General features: G+C 59.0%; 1 protein-coding gene across 1 annotated transcript in view; it reads right to left on the bottom strand.

Annotated features, from left to right (window-relative positions):
- Positions 1-2,452: 2,452 nt before the first annotated feature.
- Positions 2,453-24,087, bottom strand: part of SSPO (SCO-spondin) — an 84,594-nt gene continuing 62,959 nt past the window's right edge. The window contains exons 82-110 of the mRNA XM_078378254.1: positions 24,032-24,073; positions 23,668-23,838; positions 22,969-23,178; positions 22,258-22,425; positions 22,030-22,161; positions 20,867-21,107; positions 19,773-19,925; positions 18,910-18,956; positions 18,206-18,379; positions 17,821-17,997; positions 17,486-17,641; positions 16,914-17,044; positions 15,992-16,116; positions 15,149-15,195; positions 14,475-14,753; positions 13,661-13,813; positions 13,184-13,300; positions 12,048-12,186; positions 11,078-11,280; positions 10,260-10,424; positions 9,024-9,303; positions 8,319-8,365; positions 7,378-7,542; positions 6,565-6,773; positions 6,036-6,131; positions 5,200-5,260; positions 4,092-4,219; positions 3,605-3,755; positions 2,453-2,666 (exon numbers count right to left, since the gene is read on the bottom strand). Of these exons, the coding sequence (XP_078234380.1) occupies positions 2,644-2,666; positions 3,605-3,755; positions 4,092-4,219; positions 5,200-5,260; positions 6,036-6,131; positions 6,565-6,773; positions 7,378-7,542; positions 8,319-8,365; positions 9,024-9,303; positions 10,260-10,424; positions 11,078-11,280; positions 12,048-12,186; positions 13,184-13,300; positions 13,661-13,813; positions 14,475-14,753; positions 15,149-15,195; positions 15,992-16,116; positions 16,914-17,044; positions 17,486-17,641; positions 17,821-17,997; positions 18,206-18,379; positions 18,910-18,956; positions 19,773-19,925; positions 20,867-21,107; positions 22,030-22,161; positions 22,258-22,425; positions 22,969-23,178; positions 23,668-23,838; positions 24,032-24,073 (4,190 nt within the window). The 3' untranslated portion in view covers positions 2,453-2,643. The remainder of the gene's footprint in view (positions 2,667-3,604; positions 3,756-4,091; positions 4,220-5,199; positions 5,261-6,035; positions 6,132-6,564; positions 6,774-7,377; positions 7,543-8,318; positions 8,366-9,023; positions 9,304-10,259; positions 10,425-11,077; positions 11,281-12,047; positions 12,187-13,183; positions 13,301-13,660; positions 13,814-14,474; positions 14,754-15,148; positions 15,196-15,991; positions 16,117-16,913; positions 17,045-17,485; positions 17,642-17,820; positions 17,998-18,205; positions 18,380-18,909; positions 18,957-19,772; positions 19,926-20,866; positions 21,108-22,029; positions 22,162-22,257; positions 22,426-22,968; positions 23,179-23,667; positions 23,839-24,031; positions 24,074-24,087) is intronic.

The following is a 24,087-nucleotide window of genomic DNA, read 5'->3' as shown; positions in this document are numbered from 1 at the left end:
CACATGGCTTTTCACCCCTCTTTTATTTTATTTTATAGATGATGGGGGGGGGAGAGAATGGGGGCTCAGTTTCCATCTGGAATGGGCTCCAAAGGTTCCCATGGAAGGAAACCATGGATGAGAGCCCTGCTAAGTAGGTGGGGGAGAACCATGTGCCTTGAAAGTATTCTGTGCAGCTGCCCAGGGGGGACTTCAGGAGAGCGTCGTTTGCACCGGAGCAAAAGTAACTACCGTGGATATAATGTGCACAGACAGCGGCTTGGGCTCACAGAAGTGGCTAAGAGTTCTGCTCAAAAGGCCACCGGCCACCTTGCCCCCCCCCCCCAATTAGGGCTTCATTCTGTGTGAAGAAGCACCGCCTGCTCCCAGTCCATCTGCTGGGGTGAGTCCAGCCGAGGGTCATGAGCTCACAGGGACTCCTCCCCAGAAGACTCTGGCCTCAGCCCGGCTGAGCTGCTGCAGGCAGATCTTTCTACGGGTGCGTGTCCGGTCCTTCCTGTGGTCTCTGTGCCACAAAATCCCAGCAGAGCCTGACCAAACACAGAACCACCACCAACCCACCCCAAAGCACCGGGACCCCCGTCGAGGCCAAAAGGTTTATGTGTTGTGTGAACTTTAGAGGGCAGGTCCTCTGAGCGGAGAGAGGCTGTGCCGTGTCTTTGATGCTTCTGATTTATCTCAGCCCTTCCTGGTTCCCCACCACACCACACGCGATGGGTTCAGTGGGGGTGAGCCAGAAAATTAGTGGATTCTGGGCAGGGAGGGAGGGAGTTGGGTGCCACAAAGGGAAATGCAGAAGACCGCGACATCAATCGGACACATTTTGGGTCACTTGGTTCAGGAGTGCGGGAGGGGCCCAAAGGCAGGGGAGGTGGGCCCAGGCCGCAACGCCTCCGAGGAGAGCTTGGCCCCAGGGCGATGACTGCAAACCTGCCCACGCCTTCTAAGCACTTCCCGGGAACTCTGCCAGGTCTCGCCCTCTGAGTACACCCCTCGGTGAAGGAGGTGTGGGTGGGACGTTTCAGTGCCCCTCCTTTGTCCAAAGAAGCTGAGAGAGGGACCCTGTTTTCCCCAAAATAAGACCCAATCTGAAAATAAGCCCTAGTAGGAATTTTCAGGATGCTCGTCATATACGCCCTACCCCCAAAATAAGCCTGAGTTAAGTGAAACCCCACTTTCCACCCTTGTGCAACAACCAGAAGAAGGTGACACGACTGTAAAACAAAACATCCCCTGAAAATAAGCCCCAATGGGTTTTCTGGAGCAAAAATTAATATAAGGCCCTGCCTTATTTTCGGGGAAACGCGGTATGTTTCGTCCCACCACGAGGCTGCACTCCACATGGCCCACCGAGCAGCCCCCTGCCCCGCTGCCTGGTGGATATCTTGGGAGGCCTCCCGTGGCATGGACGGTTCTGCAGCTATGAGACAAACAGCTTTAGTGATTTTGGGACGGAGGTTGGGAAGAAGAATGAGTTGCCGATAACTGTTTTGTAAACTTAATAAAGAGGAATGGGAACTCCTTTTCCTCCTGGGATCAGGCTGGTAGGTGCATTTTGTGTGCGTGTGTGTGTGCGCGCCCGCAGTTAAAAACGCTGGGCATATCCCTGTGAGGCAGGCGCGGGGACCTCTCTGGTAAAGGTTTTTATGGCGCAGTTGCACTGCCTTGCAAATGGGCTTGTACAGGAGGAGGTTTTCCCGGCGGTGGGCCCCTCTGCGGCGTGTTTCCCTCCTCCTGCTCCCATCCTTGCCTTCACCAGAGGGAAGGGATCCACTCCGGGTTGTGCCACGCCTGCCCTCGGGAGGGTTTGAAGGCGCCACCCTCAGTCCGGAAGCTCCCTGGGAGTCCAGAGGGACCCAATATTTCTGCCAAAGACCTTGAGCCCAAGCTGCCTGGTTGCCAGGGGCTGGCCTGGGCTCCAGAGTGACTCTTCCATCATCTTCTCTTGGGGGGGGGGAGTGTCCAGAGGAGGCTTTCATTGAGCAGTTCCTGGGCTTCATTGCACAAGCTTTTATTTTGGGGTGTGTGCAATGTGCTCATCCTCCTTGCCCTTAATGAGATTCCTATTTTCAGTCTATGAAGAACTTTTTGAATTCTGTCTGTTTTCCAGGCCATTCCTTGCACCTTCTTATCCACTCTCTGTACCACTGAAAGGGCCCGTTCACACGATATTGTCAGAGAGCAGCTGAGAGTTTGAGGGCTGAGTGTTTTCATTCTCAATAAATAATAACAATAGTAATAATAGCTGACCATGCCCTGACGTCCAATTTAATTTCCTTTATGCTATGGGATTTAGAAGAGTTGGACACCCAACGTAGTCTCTGGATTGAGAGAGAGGGAGGGAGGGAGTGTGTTGGAGCAACACTGACCGTTCTGGAGCGTGTGTGTTCAGAACAAACATCCTTTTCCCTGACCTCCTTCCGTGGAAAATAACAAAGCCAGGCTCTGGTGATGCGGCTGCTGTGTTATTTTATTAAATTGCAAAAGAAGGCTCGCCGGCTGTGCCGTGTGCGATGGTGCAGAGGAAGGGCTCAAGCAGCTCTGAGGGGAGGCGCACCGTCATGTCTCGCCTTGGCGGATGAGCTGCCCCACTCCAGCACATGGCAAGAGAGTGGGTGGGTTCTCTCCCTTGCAGGAGCATGCTCAGCGCTTGGAGAAGTCTCCACCTGCCCCCGAGAAGAAGGGGAAGAAGCAAAGAAGGCAAATGAGGTGGTAGGAAGTTGGAAAGACAGACTCGAGGGAGGAAGGGGGGTCTGCAGCCGGGCAAAGGCACCTTGGCTGCCAAAGAGTGAGGAGGGGAAACGCTGCCCTCCACCCTCGCTGATCTGCCCTCTGGGCGCAGGGCATTGGGCCTCCCGCCCCTCCATGTCATTTTGCCTGGAAGCTCTGTCCGGCAGAAGGACTCTTCCCTTCAGGCAGGAAACAGGATCCCTCGCTGGGAATATTTTGGAGGAAGCGCCCTCTCTCTCCCCATTTCAAGGGATCCCTCTTGAGCCCCAGGTCTCCACCGGCGACCAAGGACGGCATTCCCACGGTTTGGTTTTGTGGCATTCCTTTGGGAGACTTTGCCAAGAGACCCGCCTCCCAGAGGCAGTGGCCACTGGCTGTCGGGCCCCCCCAAAGGCTCGGTGCCAAGGGGGTGGCCATTTGGTTTTGGTGCCTGGGAAAGCCGGGAGGTGGGGGCCACACGTGGGATCTGGCCCTTTTCGGTTTGGTGACTTAGTGAAAAGATGAGACAGCAGCGACGGGGGTAAAGGTCTCCCCAGGATCTCTCCTGAAAGTGAAACTGGGCTGGAGAACTGCCTGGAACAGAGTCTTCCAGGCTGTCTTTGCCAGTGATCCAGAGCTGGGAGGGAATTGGGGGGGGGGGCGAGTGATGGTCTTGCATGCAGAATTATTCAGGAGGGGGAAGGCCAACAGGGTGGGGGCCAATTGACAGGGATGCCCAGTGGCTGGAAAGCAGGGTGAGCTGTTGGCCTCCTGCCCTGAGGACGGGAGGGCTGGAGGGACCAACCCCGTGGCCCTGCTCTTCTGTGGTCTCTGAGCCCCCCCACTTCCCATTCCTGCCCCCCCACCCCACGGCAGAGAGCACCCCCCGGCTCACTTTGGCAGCTGCTGCACTCGCAGCCGTGAATAACCGGCAACACCACCGGCTCTGTCTCTCCATCTTGGCACCGCAGGTTGAGGATGCGGACGGGGCTGACGGGGTCCAGGCGGTAACTGCAGCATTCGCACAACGTCTGGAGGTACGGCTCCTGCAAGAGTGAGCATGGGGCCCAATGAGCGGGTGGCGTGACGCTCAAGACTGTCTAGCCCCATATCACTGGCTCTGACTGGCAGCCGCAGCGTCTACCCCCCCCCCCCACCCAACGGCATTCTGGCAGGATCCTTTCCAAGCCCCACCTGGAGATCCTCGGAGGTCTCCCAAGCCAGGGCCAGCTGAGCTCCGGAACCAGACAAGATTCCCTGGGGCAGGGAAGGCAGACCCCCACCCACCCCAAGACTGCCTGAGAGGCACCCAGAAGGTGGGGGGGGGGGACCCCAGAGAGGGGAGACGCACGAGGAGGGGTCTTGGCCCTGCCCTGGCTTACCTCGGGGATGACGTTGGTGTGGGAGGCGCACCAGCCGCGGCAGTAGCTCACCTCCACCTCCGCCAGGAAGCAGGAGCCCTTGGTGATGTTGCGGCGCTCTGTGTAGTGCCGGCAGTGGGGCGGCTCTTCTGCAGGGGGAGAGAGGAGGGCTGTTGGGGCCGTGCCCGCCTGGCCAACAGGCAGAAGGGGAGACGTGTATAAGCCCCCCTTCCCTCCCAGCGCAAGACCTCTGGGGGCTGAACAGATGGGTTTGGAGGCCAGAAGCTCCTCTCTCAGAATTACAGCTACAGTTAGGCCTCCTTCCGTCTCGAGAGACGATGGGAATGTGCTCTGAGTAGAGAGGTCTTAGAACAGCGTCTGGTGTGGCTGAGAAGGCCAATTCGAGAGTGACAACAATCCCTTCCACACTGGAGACAAATCCAATCTGTCCCCTGTCCAGCTCCCTGGTTTTGCTTGTTTCGGGATGACCTCCTTGCCTCGGCCTGCTGGACAAGGGTCTCTTCAAATTGGGAGAGGCCATGATGCACCGCCTGCCTCCAGGCTGACCGCTCAGAGGTCAAAGTGCTGGGGTCCATTCCTAAGGCCTTCAGATCTCCTTGTATCCCAGCTGTGGTCTCCCTCTGGGGTGCTTTCCCTGCTCTCATTCTCCATATAGGAGATCTTTTGGAATCTCTCAGAATGATACCAAGTGAAAGGACTGTTGATCCCAGGGCCAAGGTTTTGGGCTGAAATTTCGGAGGCAAAAATGTGGCAAAAATGATTTTATCGGTACAACTTTGGCTGGCTTTATCTGGGCAGACACACCCCCCCCCGGCTGCTCTGCTCAGTCGATCTCTGCTTGGGCACGGCTGCTGACCCCCTTCCCCCCCTCCTCCAAGGCGGCGTCCTTCCTCCGTCAACAGACTGGCCAGCCAAGACTCTGGAAGCTTTCTTAGCCCTCTAAGGGCTGTGTGTGCTGCACGGGGCGCCCTGCTGCCAGGCCGTGTGAAGATGTGTTGCAGCCTCGAGTGGGCAGTGGGCCTCTCCCCGCCCCTCTCCAGAATCTGTTTTAGGTTGATCGCCGAGGGTGAGGGAGAGGGAAAGGGAAGCCTCTCGTCCCCCCACATACCAGGCAGCTCTTTCCGGCACACAGGGCAGCAACTGGGAGGCTCCTGTACCTTCGCTTCGTCCTGGAGAGGGAGAGCAGAAATCGGGCTCAGTCTGGCAGGAAGGACCCCCCCCCCCCAAAGACAAGCAGCTGCTCTGCAGTCTGGGGAGAAATCGGTTCCTCTGAACATGCACAAAGTGCACTTCCCCCAGCCAGCCCCAAACCTCTTATGTTAGACTGGCAGAGAAATAAGTCAGAATATCAATCAATGTTTAAATCAGTAATTAATAATAATTTAATAAATACATGCAATCAGTTTTATCTAAAAAATTACCCCAGAGGAATGAAGGGTTTTCAGAGAAAAAGTGAAATATGAGTTAAAACTAGCCGTCTGAAAATGCGTATCTTGCATATATAATGTCCTTATTAAAGACATGTGTCTGTTTTCGGGGAGGGGGTGGATTGTTGATTTTTATTTTATTTACAAATTTAATGATGCCATTAGTTAGTGATACTTAAATACTTCAAAAAGCGAATTATTGTAAAAGGTGAAAGATTTATACGATCTGAAGAGAAACCAGGCTGGCTGCTGCCTGATCTGAAAAATGTCCCTTAGTTAAAGCTGCCCACCTCCGTGTTAAAGGCAGGGCCCTGGAAATTGGGGCTTTATCATCACCATCTTAGAAGTGCAGAGCTGAAGGGGCCCTATGGATCACTCGAATCCAGCCTCTGTCAAGGGGGGGGGCAATCGGACTCCTGACCCCTGGCTGCTTCCACCCAGTTTTGATTGCTTTCTCTCCTCATTTTACAGCTGAGTGTGCAAGCCAGGTGTGTGCGTGTGTGTTTTGGAGCAGTACCTCAAGACAGGTGAGTGGTGGGCAGTCTGCCTCGCACACAGCCCTCCCGTTCAAGCAATGGCATGATTCGCACCCGTCTTGCCAGTGGGACCCAGCCTGCAGGAAAAGAAAAGTGTCAGCCGGGCTGCAAGACGGAAAAAGAGCGACCCAATTCTCCCACAACACCAGACAGGGTGGGCAACCCTCCTCCTTAAGCCTCTGGGAAGGGATGGGCAGGAGGGCTGAGGGCAGAGCCCCATGGGATGCACCAAGGCCCATGGGTGCACTGAGGTCCCTTCTGCCCCCCCCCCCCCCGTGAAGGTGCCCCATGCAGGACCAGCAGCTGCCAGCCTGTTCAGGCCATGAATTCCTCCCTTGAACAACCTCGGCCGGGGATTCCTTCCCTGGAGCTGGCTGGGGAATACTACTGGCCGCTGTAGTCCGACACATCTGGACGGCCTGAAGGTGGGCAGAAGGCTGGCTTGCAACCCGCCGGCTCCCCCCTTCCTGAGACAGCCTGACAAGCCCAGCGCCGGCCCCTCGCACTCACCGGATAGGTCTGGCCTCCATGCTCGCACTCGCAGTGAGCGGCCACCACACAGCGACCGCTCCCATTCCGGTAGCGCCCTGGCTGGCACAGGCACCCTTGGGCGCCTCCCTTGCTGCAGTTCTGGGGGGGGTCCTCATAGATCTGGTGGCAGCTGCGCTCGCAGGGGGCCATGGAGCCCCCCCTGACCCAGGATTCACCGTCAGGGCAGGCTGTGTGCCAAGGGGGGGAGGGGAGCCAGGGTTGGGGAGGGAGAGAAAATGAGACTGAATGGAAGAGTCACAAGAGGGAATCGCTCGGGCCAGTCCCACCCCGGGATCTCCACCCCCACCACGTGCCCAGACCTGCCAGGTGGCTCCTTTCCCCTCCCGTGACCTCCCCGCTTCCCTGACTGAGGACGCATGAGGTCAGCAGGGACCACAGATTGATGTGGCTTCCTGCAGTGTTTAGCCTTACATTTTGACCTGGAGGGGCAGAGATGGCACCACTGAGCCACACGCTCCAAATAAAGTCAATGAGCAGGAACAGAATCGCCTTATGAGTCTGATGGACATTACTATCTAGTGACTTCTAAAAGCTCTTTTAAAGGGCATTAGAGAGGCCTTTGGAGCAGCCACGTGGCTTCATCCTCTTATCAGTCTGTTGGGATTTTCCCTCCGTGGGAAGCGAGAAACAGAAAGTAATTACACAAAAATGAAGGGCAATCTGACAAGTCACTTTAGAGTTCCAAACCTTAGAAGGAAACCTGGGAAAGATGGCTTTAAAGGGTGGTGTTTGACGTCTCTGTGCGGGACGGGGAAGGTTCCTCGGACTCACCACAGTCTGGGAGGGAACAGGAAGTCCAGCGCATGGCGGGTCCCTCGCACTCGGTCCCTCCGTAGAGGCGCAGCTGGAGCTGGTGGCGCCGGGACAGCTGCTCTCCGGTGCCGCACGTGACAGAGCAGGGCGACCAGGGGGACCACGCTGACCAAATGCAGGGCACTGCGGAGGGGTGGGGGTGGGGGTGGGAGGAACACATGGCTGAGGAGGTGGGCGCACGGAGGCCGCTGGAGATGTGGCGCCCAAGCTTAGGGAAGACCCGCAGCCAGCCTATCTGCCCCAGCAGTAGGGGCAGCCCCAGGGGGGGGCTGTCCTTGTGACCCGCTCCTTAGATGACGGGAGGGGGACGGAGGTCCCTCTGATGTGAAAAGCAGGAAGGAGGGGTTCATGGCCGAGAACCAAGCTGGGTGGGGTGGACACCACTTTCTCTACTACAACCCCCAGCGTTCACAGCCAGCCTGGCTCCTGGGTGACACTGGAAACATCTCCACACGGTGACTCAGAGAGGCACACCGCCCATGCTCAGAGGCAAGATGTTTAGCTCACCCATACATCTTGGGTCTGGTCTCGGCCCCCGAGAGGAGCCCACGCTTGAGTCTGGCATGGGCCACTGTCTCTGCTGCCCTGTGAGCCCCAGATTAGGGGAGGGAGGGAGGGACAGGGCAGCGGGAGAGGCCCCGCCCCAGAGCGCACCACCGGCGGTGGTTCTGCGCCTGGCCTCTCCCCACTGCAGCTTGCCTGGTTGTGGGGACCGGTGAGAGTCATGGCTTTTCCTGGGACCCTTGCACTCTGGGTGGCTGGGAATGGCCAAGGACGATGGGGCCTGGAGGCGTGCATGGAAAAGTGCGCGGGGGAGACACACACTGGGGATCAAGGAGAGAAGACTGAGACCGAGGAGAGGAGGGGTCGGGGGGGCGGCAGAAGGCAGCAGCTCTTACCATCACAGTCCTCCTGGGTGCAGACGAAGGCTCCTCTCTGGCAGATGCTGCAGGGATGAGAGTGCCGGCAGCCCCCCAAAAAAGAGCCAGGAGGAGGAGTGGTTAAAACAGGGGGCTCACTGTGCGCTGCCCCCCCCACTCAAGGAAGGAGCTCATGGCCTGACTTTGGGCCACCCACCTCCTCTCAGCATGACCTCCCTCACAGGGTGGTCGTAAGGACAGTGTGGGGGAGGGATCTAAGCACAGGCGCCCCTCCCCACCAGATCCTGGGCCCAATGGTGGGATCTAGTCAGAGACCAGGACCTTCCTTGCAGGGCCCCCAGCTGCCCAGGAGATCCCAGGAGGTCCAGAAGTCACTTCCCCGAGGGCCAGGTATAAATGAACCGCATCAATGAATGACAGTTCGGCCCACCCACCAAAGGAGGCCATCACCCCACCCTCCAGGGGATGGGGGGCGGGTGGGGGGAAGGGAACCAAGGGAAGGGAGGGCACGTCTTCCTTGAAGGCACCCAGGTTCTGAGCGACAGACCACGGTAGGTGGGAACGCGCACCCCTCCCAGGGTGGTGTGACTAGAAGGCCCATCATCCCTCCTCACCGGCTGAACTGATCCAGCCACACTCCCCACCTCTGCCTCATGGTCCCCCACCCCACCCGCTCCACGTGGCATGGCTGTGGCTGGCCTTTCAACCCTTCTTCCGGCTCACCAGCTGTTGCACTCGTGCGGAACGGACGCGCCCGGCGGGTACTCCTGCGCCTGCTCCTCTTCGGACATGTTGGCCGCCCAGGGTGTGGCTGGCGCTGGGCTGAGCCTGCAGCGGCATTCTTCCGGGGAAACGCATGCCCCGTCCTGCAGCACCTGGCCAGAGGGGCAGGCGCAGCCCGGCTGGCAGTCCTCCTGCAGGCACTGGCTCTGGGGTTGCAGGTCGGTGCAGGTTTGTGGGCAGGCATTGGCACAGCTGCTGTAGACCTGGGCGCCTGGGCATTCTGGAAAGGGCAAGAGGTGGAAGGAAGGAAGGAAGGAAGGAAGGAAGGAAGGAAGGAAGGAAGGAAGGAAGGAAGGAAGGAAGGAAGGAAGGAAGGAAGGAAGGAAAAGATAGAAGGAAGGAAGGAAGGAAGGAAGGAAGGAAGGAAGGAAGGAAGGAAGGAAGGAAGGAAGGAAGGAAGGAAGGAAAAGATAGAAGGAAGGGAGGGAAGGAGGGAAGGAAGGAAGGAAGGAAGGAAGGAAGGAAGGAAGGAAAGGAAGGAAAGGAAGGAAGGAAAGGAAGGAAGGAAAGGAAAGGAAGGAAGGAAGGAAGGAAGGAAGGAAGGAAGGAAGGAAGGAAGGAAGGAAGGAAGGAAGGAAGGAAAAGATAGAAGGGAGGGAGGGAAGGAGGGAAGGAAAGGAAGGAAAGGAAGGAAGGAAAGAAAGGAAAGGAAGGAAGGAAGGAAGGAAGGAAGGAAGGAAGGAAGGAAGGAAGGAAGGAAAAGAGAGTGGAGGGAGGGAGGGAGGGAGGAAGGAAGGACAGGAGTTGCTCAAGGAACCCCCTTGAGCAACTCCTTCCCTGCAAAGAACTGGGGAGGGGGGACGTGCCACCTTCTCTTCCTCGCTATCATCAGAGGGTACTTTCAACTTCCCCCAGCCAGCAAATGCGGGCACTGCCACCACTGGGGAAGTGGGGGTCCCTGACTGGGAGGCTCCGGATGTTTTCTGCACTCTGGCTGCTTGGACCACCGGAGCACTTTGGTGGGAGAGGAACCACCATCATCAGGATCAGCCGCAGGGACCTGGTGTCACGGGATTCTGGGTTCCCATGGGGAAAAGGCTCAGGAAAGGTTTCGGGGCTGAGGCCCAGCTCCAGAACATAACCAAGGGGGAACAAAGCATCCCGTTCCGGCGACCACCTTTCGGCAGAAGCACCGCCCCAGACCAGCTCAGGACGGGTCGGCTTTTCTCAACTCACCCGGGGTGCAGTTTTGGGGGTTGCAGGTCTGGTGCTGCAGCCGTGGGAGAAGACACAGCTCCTCTGGGGCAGAGAGCAGGATGCGGCTCCTCTCAGAGACGCCTCCCCCGCAGCTGGCGGTACAGGGGCTCCAGGCTGACCATTCGCTCAACAGGCAGGAGGGGCCTGAAAGGACAGGAAAAAGAGGGTGCCGGCTAGAGCCTGGGGGCTCCCCCTCCCTCCCCTCCCGGGACGCCTCTCAGGGCTTTGCCAGAGGAAGGTGGAAGCTACCCAGCCTTGAACTCTGGGTGCGGGGGGGGGGGCATTTTTGGGAGGTAAACCTTGGCTTGCCTCTTCCTGACCAGTGGCTATAAGGAACTGCAGAATCATCCCCTTCTCCTGCAAAGAGGCCACATCTTTTTTGGCTCCATGGGCAAAAGCCCAGCAAAGCAAGACTTCCACCCCTTTCGTGACAAAAAATGGTGCTTTCCCCCAAAGCAGGGGGCAGTGGCTACTTTACTGGCTTGGCTGGGGAGCTTGTGTTTCTTTTAAGCGGCAGCCCTTGATCTGGTCTCCCTGTAAGGCTGGCGTGCTTTGCTGCGGAATTTTGTGTGCTTTGCTCTTCAGTTCTGCAATTCGTCTCAGCCATTAAAAATACCACTTCTAGTTTCACTCTCGTCCAGAGATGAGGAATCTCTCGGGGCTTGGAAAAAAAATCCCTTGTTTTGCTGAGACAGCCCACCACGGCGATTTCCTTTGAATTACTGTTTGGCCACGGGAGGTGAACCTGGCCTGATCCCAGGAGTGGACAGCCAGGGGGGCGCGTGTCTGGCACTCACCAGGGCAGGGCTGCGGGTTGCAGGGTGCCGTTTCCGCCATGGCATCAGCCAGGCAGGGGGCACCCCCGGGGCTCTGGTCGCAGGTACGGTGCCGGAGGGCACTCCCCCCTCCGCAGCTGGCCGGGCAGGGGCTCCAAGCTGACCATTCCCCGTAGGAGGGGCACTCCTGCTCTGGGCAGGCAAAGGTGCCATTCAGACAGGTGCTGAGGACAGAGAGAAGGAGGGAGGGAGAGATGAAATCCGTGGCCCTTCATCCACCTGGCACGACAGAAATCTTGGGCCAGGTGGATCTGTCATGACAGACAGGTTAAAACTGCAAAGGGAGGTTAGGAAAAGCAAGAGAGGAAGAGATCCCAAGATCTCTTTTGGGGCAGCAGCCAGTGGGGTGGGGGGATCTGGACAGGTGCTCCTTTCTTATTCCCACCTGGCATCCGTCTGCATAGCTTGCTTCAGGCCCAACCACGCAGGATGATGGTACCCCATAAAACCCACTGCCATCAGAAACGGCACCCTGCAATCTAACTGTGGGGTCCTCTCACTGACTCCAGAGCCTGAAAAAGTTACTTTTTAGAGTACAGCTCTGAGAATTGCCCCAGCCAACTACGGCTAGTACACAGGACCGTTGGACTACAATTCCCATACTCCTCCCACTCCCCACAGGCTATGCTGGTTGGGGCTGATAGGAGTTGAAGGCCAGGTTACCTACATCTGGAGAGCCACCTTTTGCTTGTCCCAGAACAAGGTGATCCTGCAGTGGCTTCCTGCACAGTTTGAGAGGCTGAGGGTGGCTCCCACCATCTGTTTCCCCCCCCAGTCCCCCCGCTTTCCTACCACAAAGGGCCACTTTAATCAGGAAGGGACCCTGAAGTCCCTCCCTCCACAAGCATACATGGGTCCCCCAACTCCATGGGGCCAGGACCACCATCCAGGAAGGCAGCCATTCCTCCAGACAGACAGAGGGACACCTTACCAGTTGTGGCAATCCAGTTGTGTCATTTGCCCAGGCAGAAGCTCCAGGGAGCTGTTGGCTGCGGGGAGGCTACAGCGGCAGGCTGGGACTGGCACACACGCACCATCCTGCAGGAGATGCCCCTCTGCGCACCGGCACCCTGTGGGGAAAAAGAGGAGGGGGAGCCCATGGATCAAGAGAGAGGGGCGCTTTCAATCCTCACCTCCCACAAACAACCTCCCTCCAGATGGCTGGAATTACAGCTCCCATCAGCCACAGCAAGAGGCGGAGGGGGTGGGAATTGCCCCAAAGAGCAAAAGGGACCTCGGGAGAGTGGAGGGGGTCAGGGTGGGCGAAGAAGGCGACGATTTGCAATTTCTCGGCTGCCAAACATAATCCCTCTTTTTCTTTTTCTTTTCTTTATTATTGATTGATTCCATTGGTATACTCTGCCCAACTAGCCACAGCTACTCTGGGCGGTTCACAACACAGTTAAACAAAAGACAATGCTACAAGTTTAAAAAAATCAACATTGTAAAATAAAATAGAACTAAATTACCAAACCAACAATTAAGTATTAAACATTAAATGCTTTTAAAGGTGGTAGCGCTGTTTTAGCTGCTGGACTTTTCACTGGGTTTCCGTTGAGAGAGATGCTTGTCTGAACAGCCAAGTTTGTAATGCTTTTTAAAAAACCCTCGCACAAAATCAGTAGAAAACAAGTCTGAAAGACACTCCCCCCCCCCCCAACCCCCGATTCTTCAAACAATCTCGCCTATTGCTTGGTGGAAGGGCGCGTTTCCGCCTGAGGCTTGGGGCAGCTCTGGCAAAATGGGTCTTTTGCTCTTTGAAGGCACAGAGGGGAGGGGGGAGCCAGTGAGTGAATGGGGAAAAGGTGAGGACCGAGGGAACTGTGCAAAGCCGGAGATGCCCCGGGGCACCCGGAAAAGGGGCCGAGGCTCTCTTCCTGGAGCTTTGGATTCATGGAAAATCTTGAACATCTCTGCTGGAAATGCCTGCAGGCCTCCAAACACCAGATCCACAGTGAGGATGAGCTCAGACTGGGAAGGAACCAGGGGGTGTGGGTGGGTAAGGTGGGCGCACGTGGGCGTGTGTGTGTGGGGGGGGTCAGTGGCTGGAAGATGGCAGAGTTTTACCTTGCTTGCATTCCCCCTGCAGGCACTCCACGTGCTCCCAAAGGTCCATGCAGGTGCGCGGGCAGCTGTTGGCACAGGTAGGGGCGTGGACTTTGCCCCGATCTTCGCATTCCTCACCTGGGGGCATGAGAAAGTCAGAAAGAAAGAAGCCCCTGGGAGGGGGGGAGTTTGCAGCTGGGGGAAGGCCTGGGGGTGGGTGGGAATGGGTCTCCCCTGGACATCTTCAGCCCCCACAGAAAGGGCCACGCAGGCACATAATTGGGCCCCCGAAGAGCTGCTCATTGACTTTAGGGGGCATCTACCCAACAAGATGCAGAGCAAAGCAAGGCAGGGGGAGCAGCCGTCTGGGTGGGGGGTGGGCCTGCCAATGCCAGAGGAATTCCCTTTGGCCACTGGAGACTGTGGGAGCTGGGGCTCAAAACTGTGGCCACCACGAAGGCGGTGGGGGCCCTTCCCGGCCGACGGGAGCCCACCTACCTGGGCAGGGGGTCGTGTTGCAGCTCTCCGACTGGGCTCTTGGACCCGGGCAGAGATGCTCATCAGCTGGAGGGTGGGTGGCGCGGCGACGTATTCGGAAGCCCCCACTGCAGGGCTCACGGCAGGGGCCCCAGGGGCCCCAGAGGCAGACACCTTGGGGGCGAGAAGAAGCCCGCTCACTGGCACGCACGCTCACTCATGGCCAAAGGGAAGGGAAGCCCACCCTCACCTCCCTGTCAGGCCGAGCATTGAGCCTCCTTAGCGCGACGGCTCAGCCTCCCCAGGAGCGTTTGGACTGCTCCCTCCCTCCCCTCTGTTATTTTGGGCATGGGGAGGGCAACAGCCTGAGGTCCTGGGGCCAGGTCTGCTCAGGGTCATCCCCATCACTTTTTAAGGTTTGGAGGACCCTTGGGGTCCCTACGGGAGTTATGGGGGGTGTCACACTCGACACCATGGACCTCTCCTTTCAGCTCCCCTCAAGCGGTTCCAGGATGACAAGGGTCCTCCCCTGCCACTTCAAGGAAGAAATGACCGGGCAGGGAGATGTTGCCCTGGGGGCCACCCCATCTGGCCCAGCCTCCGGGTGATGAGGGGCTGAGCAGCTATGTGACTGGGCAGGGCTGTCTCTGCACTGGAGGAAAACGTGGGTGGGGGTGGTTGGAGAGAAGGAAAGAAATGAGAGCTGGCGTGTCCTTCTGGAGTCCTGACTGGACAGAGGACTCCACTGCCTTCTTTTCCTCCCCCCTCGCAGCCCACTGGTTCTCTGTGGGGGGGCCCATCTCTGCCCCCCACTCCCACTCCCCATCCAGCTTACCTTCGCACGCGTGGGGGTCCGGGCACCGCCGCTCCTGTTCCAGCTCCGCCGAGCAGAGGCCAGCCTCCCCTGCCCACGGTCTGCCCGTCTGGGGGTCGAGGCAGAGGCGATAGCGATGCTGGACGGAGACCAGCGCCAGCTGGGAGGGAGGGCCTCCCTGGGGCCAGCCGGGGTGGGGCTGAGCCAGGGGGCTGGAGCCCGCCTGCGGGCTCAGCTGCAGCGAGGGCAGGCAAGGGGAGCAGGGGGTCCACTCTGACCAGGCGCTCAGCGGAAGCAGTCCTGGGGGGTGGGAGGGTGGGGAGGGGAGACAAAACCCCAGCTGAGGTCAACAAAGCCCCGAGAGGTGTTTCATCTGGGGCGTAGGTGGGGAACCTGAGGCCGCGGGGATGAATCCTGCCCTGCTCTGAGGCCGTGCCCCTTTCTACACAACGCCCCTGTCGGGCGGTTTCCCTCACCCTCCTCCCCCGTTCACTCTGGAGTGCAGGCTCTCTGCAACATTGGCTGGACAATTCTGGGCGTGCCACTCCAGGCAAGTCCCGTTTCCAGACTCCGTTCTGCACATCCGTCCTGCAGCCCCTCCGCCCTCCCCACACACTGTGGGGTGGCCACGGGCTCAGGAAAGCCGCCCCCCAACACACCCAAAGCCCCCTTTGCAACTACCTGCTGAGGCTTACCTTGACATCCTTCACTGTGGCACTGGAGAGCCCCCCGATCACATACACTGCAGGGAGGAGAAGGCTCCTGGTTAGCCCCAGGGAAAGGTCCCCTTCCCCTCCCCGGTTCTCCCCCCTCCCTCAGCCGAGAGGGTCCCACTCCAGCTACAGAGGCCAACCCTCGTCCAGCGGCTCAGAGAAACCATGGCCTCGTTCTGAACACACATGAGTTCCCCCCAGGAAATCCCGGTCGGTCAGTGGCTTGGGCAGAGGGCAGACCATGCCCCCCTGCTTCTAAGAAAGATGCCCCCCTCCCCGGCCATGGTCCTCACCCTGATGTGTGGGATGGAAACAACTGCATTGTTTTCTAGGGTTTTTTTGGGGGGGGAACTGCTGAGTTTCTCAGAGTGCTGCCCCCCACGGGAAGCACCCCTGCCTGCACCTCCACAGTGCAGTGAAGGAGGTGCAGAGTAAAAGCCATGCCTCGGACTGCTTGGCTTTGCCCAAAAGGATTCTGGCCCGTTTCATCCAGCCTGTTCCGCCACTCTCCTTCTGGAACCTCTTGAAACCTTCAGACACATCATCTGCTGAACCTGGAAAAGTTCCTCTCTCTTTTTTTGAACATTAGGCTCTCAGGCTCATGCTAGCTGGAGGACTTTCTAGGAGCGGGAGTCCCAAGCAGTAATTTTCCCCCACGACCCGCTCATCTGAGCTTCCACAGCCGGGACTGAGATTCTGGAGCTCAAGACCCAGTCCCAAGTCCCGGGATTCTTCCCTCCCCCTGCGCCCATCGTGGGACCCTCGGGGAGTGAACCCGCCTCCCCCTCCCTCAGGTGGGCCCTGCTGGCCTCCGTGGCGACCCACCACTCCTTGCAACCGATCTGAACCGTCTCTCCTGCCGCCAGGTACGTGGGGCCTTCGGAACGGCCGAGGTGAAGGCAGCCACACTTGGAGGGCGAGACACAGGCCCCCTCCTGCTCCACCAGGCCCTTTGGGGGAAGAGGAAAAGACAGGATCCGGTCTGATTCTGATTCTGAACCATCCTGGCGCCATTGAGAAAATCTGGGCGCCTGCCAGATCCATCAGAAGAACCACATTGCAACGTCCACAAAAATGTATGCACTTAAAACTGGGTAGCCTTTTTCTGCAGCCAACTGAAGCGACGGCTTAGCAGGATTTGCTCATCTCCCGAACGGCTCACGAAAGCTCGCCCCCCAAGCTATAGCCAATGACCTCCTCCCACTCCAGACCCCTTGGTTCCTGGGGAGGGAGCCCCCTGCAGTTCACAGGGTCCTGAAGTGCTACCGCTGTGCAGGGGGCCATGAACACATGACCGGATGGTGGCAACTGGACAGGGCAGACACGCCCCGCGTTTCTACCGGGTGGAAAGCTTCACTCAAGGTACTCAGAGTATGGATTTGTGGGAGACACAGTCCTTCAGCGCCAAGTACCAAGAGCCAAGCTTTTGGGCGAAGGGTGGCTGGACCCCTCTGGAGCTTGCTCCCCATGTGACTCCTCAGCAAAATAGTGAGGTGACTCCTGAGAGAGTGTGCCGAGTGTGCTTGCCCTCGCCACGATTCGCGGGCCCTTTTGGTTTCTTGCTGCAGCTGGCCCCAGCCTGCGCCTCCCCCCAGGGAAACTTTGCAGGCAGAGCCCCTCTGCTGGGGATGCAGAGGGCAGCCCTGTACGAGTGCCAAATGTCAGCCCGCTCCCTCTGCAGGGAATCCTGCAGCAGAGAGTTCCACAGGCACACCTCTGCTGGAACTGGGGGAGGGAAGGCTCTCACCAGCGGGCAGTAGCAGCCAGGCAGGCAACGGGGAAGATCCTGGCACAGCTCTGGGTGCCGGAGGGTGGAGCAGAGGCTGTCGCAAGGGGAGCCACACTCCCGGAACTCAAAGGGCGCCTCGCAGCTCGACTCTGGAAGGAACGAAGGAAGCCGGGAGAGGAAAAGAAAAGAGGTTCGCCCGGGGTCCTCGAGAAGGGGCCACGAGAGAGTGGAGAGTCCTTCCCAGAATGCAAAGGGAGTGGCGGGGTGGGGTGGAGGCTGTCAAGGAGCCCCCCTCCCTCTTATAAGCCCAGCCATCTAGATGCAGAGACAGGCCCTCCCCCTCAAGGAGCTGAAAGCCGATCGCAGATTGAGTGGGGGCAAAGTTTCTTTCTTGGACTCCAGATCTCATCAGCTCCCAGCCAGCCTGGCTGCTGGACAGGGGATTCTGGGAACTGGAATCCAGAGTGAATGTTTTCAAACTCAGCCAAGTGTGGGAGTTTTGGAACAGCTCCTTTCCCCTCCAGAGGAGGTCAGGCTGGGGGCAAAGGTCCCGGCTGAGGGCCTGGAGGAAGAGAGGCGGCGCGCCGCACCGGAGCAGTGGGAATAGTCGCACAGGCGGAACTGCCCGTCCAGGCCCAGGCAAGGCTCGCCGTCTGCCCCGGAGCCTTGCTGGTTACGATACCGCTGCTGCACCAGGAAACTGCAGGAACACTTGGTCCAGTGGGTCCAGGAACTCCAGGGGCATTCTGTGGGGTGGGGTGGGGAGGAAGAAGAGGTGTCAGAGGGGACCCGGAGGGACCCAGGCCGGAAGCGTCTCTCCCTTTAACAGCAAATTCAGGCAATGAGTGCCAAGAAGAATGAGAGCAGCCAAACTTCACCTGCATGCAGCGTCCCACCTGGCCACTAGGAGGCGCCATGTCCTCACCTGTGCAAGCTCGGAGGTAGCACGCGGCCACCTCCTGGCGCTGGCTGTGATTGCAAGGCGGCCCTCCTGCTGGCTGCTCAGGAGTCGGGCAGGCGCACGTCCCTGTTCGTGAGGTCAAGCCAGTTCCGCACGATGCCGAACACGGGCCCCAAGGGCTCCAGAGACAGAGCTCATCCCCTGGAGGAGAGGAAGACGAAAAGAGACAGCAAAAGCACCAGCTGACATTCACTGCATAACGAGAAAGTACCCAACGGGTGCCACTTAATGAGAACTGGCTCGTTTGGGTGGCTCCTCCCAGAATCCTTTGCTTCTACACCCCCACCCCAAAGAGAGGCTACAAAGAGTTAACCACAAAGACACCTTCGTGGGGCGGGGGTTTCCTCACCTGGGCAAGGACGGAGGCCAGAGCAATTCTGGGCCTGGGTCTCGGGGCCGGCACAGGGCAGCCCTTGGTTGCGCGGAGGTGGGTTGATGCAGGCTCGGGTGCGGATCTGGTGGCCGTGGCCGCAGGAAGCAGTACAGTCAGACCAGGGGGACCAGGGCGTCCAGCCGCCGTGCACTGTCGGGAGAGGAGACGGGAAGAAATCACCCAGCTTCGCAGGTTGGAGCAACATGGCTGACCTCCCTCCAGAGCTCTGCGTCCATCCTGACGTCAACCAAAGGGTTAAACCAGAGAAAGCTGCCGCCCATGACCATCCCTCAGTGTCTGTGAACATCCCGTGACATCCCTGCAGCTCAGCCCCTGATCAGAGCCCCAAGAAATCACAGGTCTAAAAACCCTATTCTATACTATTTGGAAAAAATATGCAAAAACCAGGTGAGGCACGTCTTATGGATCAGGGAACGGGTCCATCCCGTCTGGCCTTTGGTTTCCAGAGCAAGCAAGATGGGAAACCCCAGCTCCTAAGGAACAGAAATCTTCCCCCAGTTTGATACAAATTTATATAATTTTTGAAGGGAAGGAAGTCTGCCTGTTAACCTTAGACGCCACGGTCAAACATGGCCTTTGGTTCTTAAGCTGCAGTGGAGTCACGCGTGACTACAGAGGATGACGTGGCATTGCGTCCGGAAAGAGGGGAACCTGCTCACCTGCGCACGCGATGTCCAGGCAGAAAATGCCTTCCGGCGTACAGATACTGGGGAAAGAGGCAGAAGGACAGAACACAGGTCAGGGTCCGGCCGGGGTCTCCCTGCCCCGCCTTCTAGCTTCCCGTTTCTATCCAGCCTTTCTCTCCAGCCCCGTAGCTCAGTTCCTCCGGCTGGGTTGCAGGGAAACAGGAGGAGACTTCTTCAGCCCAAGGACCAAATCCCATTTTAGGAAAATTTGGAGGTAGGGTGGGGTGCGGGGGGGGGCTGCATCCCAGTGACACGTGTGCCCAGAGGCATCTGGGTGGGAAGAAAAATGCTGGCCTGTTTTAGCTTAAAGTTCTGATTGCTGGTAACCAAACCTCAGGGAAAGCATTCAGAAGGGGGCGAAATTCCGGGTGCAAAAGCTAGCGTTGCCTTTTGCAGTTTCAGAGAGCAAGACAGCCGGACTGCCGTGCCCGGCCGAGGGCATTACTGGGGGCAGTGGCCTTGCCAGGCCATCTGTGATCTCTCTCTCTCCGTACCCTCTCCTCTGTGTATCTCCTGCTCTCCTCTCCGGGGTCTCTCGGTGGCAAGGGCCCTTCCTGTCAACAGTCCCTTGGCCCTTTTAAGCTAAGGTGGAAAGTTGGGGGCTGGTGGGGGAAGGGCTTAGCTGACACGCGCTGGGTTTGTTCAATGAACGGAGAGACTTTGACCGTGAAGCGCTTTGTGCAGCTGCCCCGAATACCAAAGAGGTTGAGAAAACAGTGGCCATCAGGACGACGCGTGTCCTGCCGCCGTTCCTGGCTGTTCCCAGGCTACCCCGGGATGCTGGGAATGGGCCCATGGGACCCCCCTGCCCACCCTGGAGGGGGGCAGCTGCTCACCATTGCTGGCACTCCCCTAGGAGCCAGGTGGCGCCCAGATCCATCTCTTGGCCGTCGCGCAAACACAGAGGCGGGCAGGGGCCGGGGCTGCAGGGGTGGGTCTCCCGCTGCACCTTCAGGCACTCAAGAGCCCATGAACCTGAGGTTGGCGTCCTGGAGCAGCCGTGGGGGCAAGGGGGGGGGGAGAGAAGAGAAGAGGGTGAGAGCCACCTTTTGGTGGGTGCCCCGGGGGGGAGGGAGGGAGAAGGCAGCCTATAAATAAAACAGAACAAAGTAAAGCACAATCAAGGGATATCCACTTCCTTTCAGGTGGGAGGGCATCTCGGAGGCCAGCAAGAACAATCCCAGCAGACCATCAAGAGGGGAGCAGCCTGTGAGAAGCCTTCGCTGCGAAATAACACGGGGGAAGCAAGAGAGCAGAAAGCAGGATCTGACCAGCAGCCCATCTGGCCCAGCATTCGACGCCCGCAGAGGCGAACCAGAGAGACCCAGGGGGGAAGCCCGCCAGCAGGACAGGAGAGCCGTTCCCCTTCTGCTGCTCGTATGTATGAAGAGGGGTTCACTGGCACCCGGCCTCTGACCCCGAAAGCTGCATCGCATCCCTGGAACTCATAGCCACTGGGTGACTCTCCTCAAGCGTGCCTTTCTCCGAGCCTTTCTGGAGACGCCCAAAATGGCAGCCGCAGTTTTAACTCCTGGGCAGAGGCTGGAAAATCATCCCCCCGGATGCGGCTCCTGGCCTCCACCCGGCGAGCCCGGTCCGTGGCTGTGACAGCCTCCTCTCACGTCACAAAGGAGCTGCCACGTCACACTCACACTCACTTTATTTCACGCTGCCACCAACCATTCCCTCATAAGACGCTTCAGACAAAAGTGTGAAGTATAAAGCTCCCAGAGCCTCCTCACATGTCACAGTGGCCCTGCTGGCTGGGCGTCTCTGGGAGCTGCAGCCCAAGGCCAGGAGAGCTCTCCCAAGCGATGACCGCAGGGCAGCAAAGCCCATACACCCGAGTTCTGGTCTTCACCTTGGGGTGGGGGTGGGGTGGGTCCAGTTCTCCCTTCTTGGCCCTGCCTGGCCCCGGCCCCATCCTCACCTGAAGCGCGTCCGCAGACCGTTTCCACAGGTGAGGCTGCACTCGGACCAGCTGGACCAGAGGCTCCAGGCGCACTCGCTGGGGGCGCAGGTGTGGTTGGTGCAGAGCAGGCGCCCCCCGGTGCAGGTGCAGTTGTTGCACCCATCGTCCCGGAGGCTGCCGGGGGCCCAGCTGTGGCCCTGGGCGTCCGTGCACTCGCAGTGGGAGGGGGAAACACAGAGCCCGTCCTGTTCCAGGGTCCCTGGGAAAGGAGGAAGGGACAGACAGGGAAGTAGGCAGGTCTCTGAGGGTGGCGAGGAGGAAGGTTTCCACTCCCCCCCACCTGCCTGCAGGCTGAACTTTGGGCTTCCAATCAGTACAGATTTTATAAGCGTCCTTTCCTGGCCTGGGGGTGGGATCATGCTGCAGAGAGTGCTTCTGGGCATGAGCAGAGGCCCTTCCCTTCTCTCCGCCCAGCCACAAAATCCAGATTCCACAGCACAGATGGCAATTAACTGATCCTCAGAGTGGAGAGAATGGGGGTGGCTCAGTAGGAAACACTGCAAAGTCCTCTTTTTGGACGACAAGCCCCAGAACAATTCCTGGGGATTCTGGGAGCGGTGGCTCAAAGTTCCAGGATCAAGGGAGTGGGTTATTCACTGCGGCTGGCAGAGGGGGCAGAGACACCCACCCACCTAGCTCGGAGAAGGGTCTCCATTATAGCCAGGAGGACGTTATTCACTCTCCGTGGGGTGTGCGTGTGTGCTGGAGAGCAGCATGACCCCCCCCCCTGCTTTTTGCATCTAATCAGCAGATCTTTGCTATTTTTCCACCTGCAAGTCAACCCCCCGCTCCCCCCCCAGGAGAGCTCCCTTCAACACCAAGGGGACCTCGGCCAGTGGTGCTAAGCCTGGCCTCTGCCCTCCAACCCTCCAAAGTTCCCAGGGGGGGGCTCCTCCCCCCAGGAGTTGTGACACCCACCCCTCATGGGGGGATGAGATTCCCAGGTTTCACGTGGTTTCTTCCCACTCTGAAAGGCTGGAAGGCCTTTCCTGCCTCGGGCTGGGGCAGGGGAGCCAAGAGGGTGTCTACCTCTCAGCGTCGGCCCTTGGGGCCCCCCAGAAGTCCTTTGCCGTTGGGTCCGGCCCAGGGGCTGAAGGCGGTGACCCGACCATTTGGCTCACCGTTTGGGCATCGACAGCCCAGCTCACAGGCTTCTCCATCCTGGCACATCAGGCCTTCCTGGAGGTCCCAGCAGTGGCTCGGGCACGCGTTGGCACAGTCTGCCAGGTGCATTCCTGGTGGGCAGCCTTCTTCTGCTGGGAGAGAATACTGGCTTAATGCATCCTCGTCCGGGGACTCGGCCAGGGCTGGGGCCGCTGGCGCCCTCCAGAGAGAAGGGCCCGACTCACCGCAGGGCTGGGGGTTGCAGACACGGACTTGGTACTTCTCCCCAGGGCAGAGCTGCCCTCCATTCTTGGGTGGGGGGCTGGTGCACGTCCTGCTGCGAGAGGAACGCCCGCCCCCGCACACGCGGTCACACCACGACCAGGGGCTCCACGTGGACCAGGCGCCATCCACTGCAAGAGGGGCAAAAGCAGGAGGAAGCGCACAGCGCGCGGCTGAGACGGCCTGGCAGCCTCAGGGAGTGGCTTTTTCGGTGCCCCTGCAAGGCTGTTAAATTCCAAGGCCCCTGATCTTACTCCTTTCCTGCACAGTTCTGGGGCAAAAACTTTTGTGTTTTGCACAAAAAGTGGTGAATTTCATTCTGCACAAGACGATCTTTCACTCAGAATAGCAGGCTTGTGTACAAATGCCACCATTTTTGCCTCCCCCAAAAAAGGCTGGGTGTCTGCGTGTTGTTTCCCCTCTTGAGTAGGAATGAAAATCACACAGAAGTTGGCAGGCTCCCCCCCCCGCTCCCCGTGGGCTTTCTTGAGACCCTTCCTTATAGTGGAGGAGATGATGGGCAGATTCTGGTGCCCTCCTGAGAGCAAGCATCTCGGGGGGGGGGGAAGCCCCAGGGCGGGGGGGGGCTGCCTAGGGAGCCCTTAGCCAAGCCTTACGTCTTTGGCTAAGGACGGGCCACCATCGGGTGGGAGGGGTGCGAGTGCGAGTTCTACCTTTGCAGGCCTTTAGATTGCAGAAGCGCCGCTCGGTGTTGCCGGTGAGGATGTCTTGGCACCAGTGGCCCCCTTCCCCGGGGGGGCTGTAGGTGCGCAGGCGCCGCTGCTGCCCGACTCCACAGCTGCGCGAACACTCGCTCCAGGGAGACCACGGATGCCACGTGCAGTTCATGCCCTGGCACTCTTCGCCCTGGCACGGCCCAGCCTCTGGGAAGCGCGAGGAGGAAAGGGGTGAGGGGTGGAGAGGGGCTTCCTCAGTCCCTTTGAGGGCAAGGCGGCCAGAGGGGGGCCCTGCACGCCTGCTGCGGGAGGAGGGAGGGGGCTTGCCCAGGAGCGCCCGAATCCCAAATGTATGGGAGGTGGAGGTGGCTGAGAAGAAAGCCCTCTGTGCATGCCCGGAGGTGCTGTCTCCTTGAGCATACGACACTTCAGAGGGCTGTAAAACACATGCTCTCAGAGCAGGGCCCAGTGCAGGACAGAGGGAGAGAGGGGAAGAGCGATCAGAACTCAGAAAAGGTAGCCTCTAGAGTAGACCGACTGCCTTCCAGAAACTAACCCTGCCCAGCTAGGTGGCAGGGAGGTGCCTGCAGCCCACTCGCAGCCAGCCAGCCAGCCAGCCGGGGAGGCCGAGGCAAGAGAGACAGCCTTCGGGGTGTGCGTGTGTGCGCGTGTCTCACAGAGTGCACCTCCTCTCACCTGTGCACTGGGGCAGGTTGCACTCTTGCTCCTGGAAAGGCTCTCCGGTGCAGTTGGCCCCTCCCGGGCAGAACCGCAGGCGGGTCTTGATGGCCGGGAAGGCCGGGTCACTGCAGGTCTTTGAGCAGGGCGTCCAGGGGGACCAGGGACTGAAGCGGTCCTCCTTGGAGCCTGGGGGTGGGCGAGGGAGGGAGGGAGGAAAAGGAAGGAAGGAAGGAAGGAGGAAGGCAAGGGCATTCCTTTCATGTTCCTCTCTGTGTGGAGCTGTCGCTCCCCCCCCACAAGGCCGGGGGTGGGGAGGGGGTTCCGGATCGGGCTTGGTCCTCCCCATTCCCTCGTGCAGGGATTCCTTGCCCCCCCTTACCTGCGGTGCCAGAGACGGGCTCTTTTGTGGGCAATGCCACGGCTGTGAGGAAGAAA

The sequence above is a fragment of the Pogona vitticeps genome, chromosome 6 (genome assembly GCF_051106095.1).
Source record: "Pogona vitticeps strain Pit_001003342236 chromosome 6, PviZW2.1, whole genome shotgun sequence".
In the NCBI taxonomy this organism is placed as follows: domain Eukaryota; kingdom Metazoa; phylum Chordata; class Lepidosauria; order Squamata; family Agamidae; genus Pogona; species Pogona vitticeps.
Note: the sequence above shows the minus strand (reverse complement) of the source record. Positions and strands in the feature narration are given on the sequence as shown.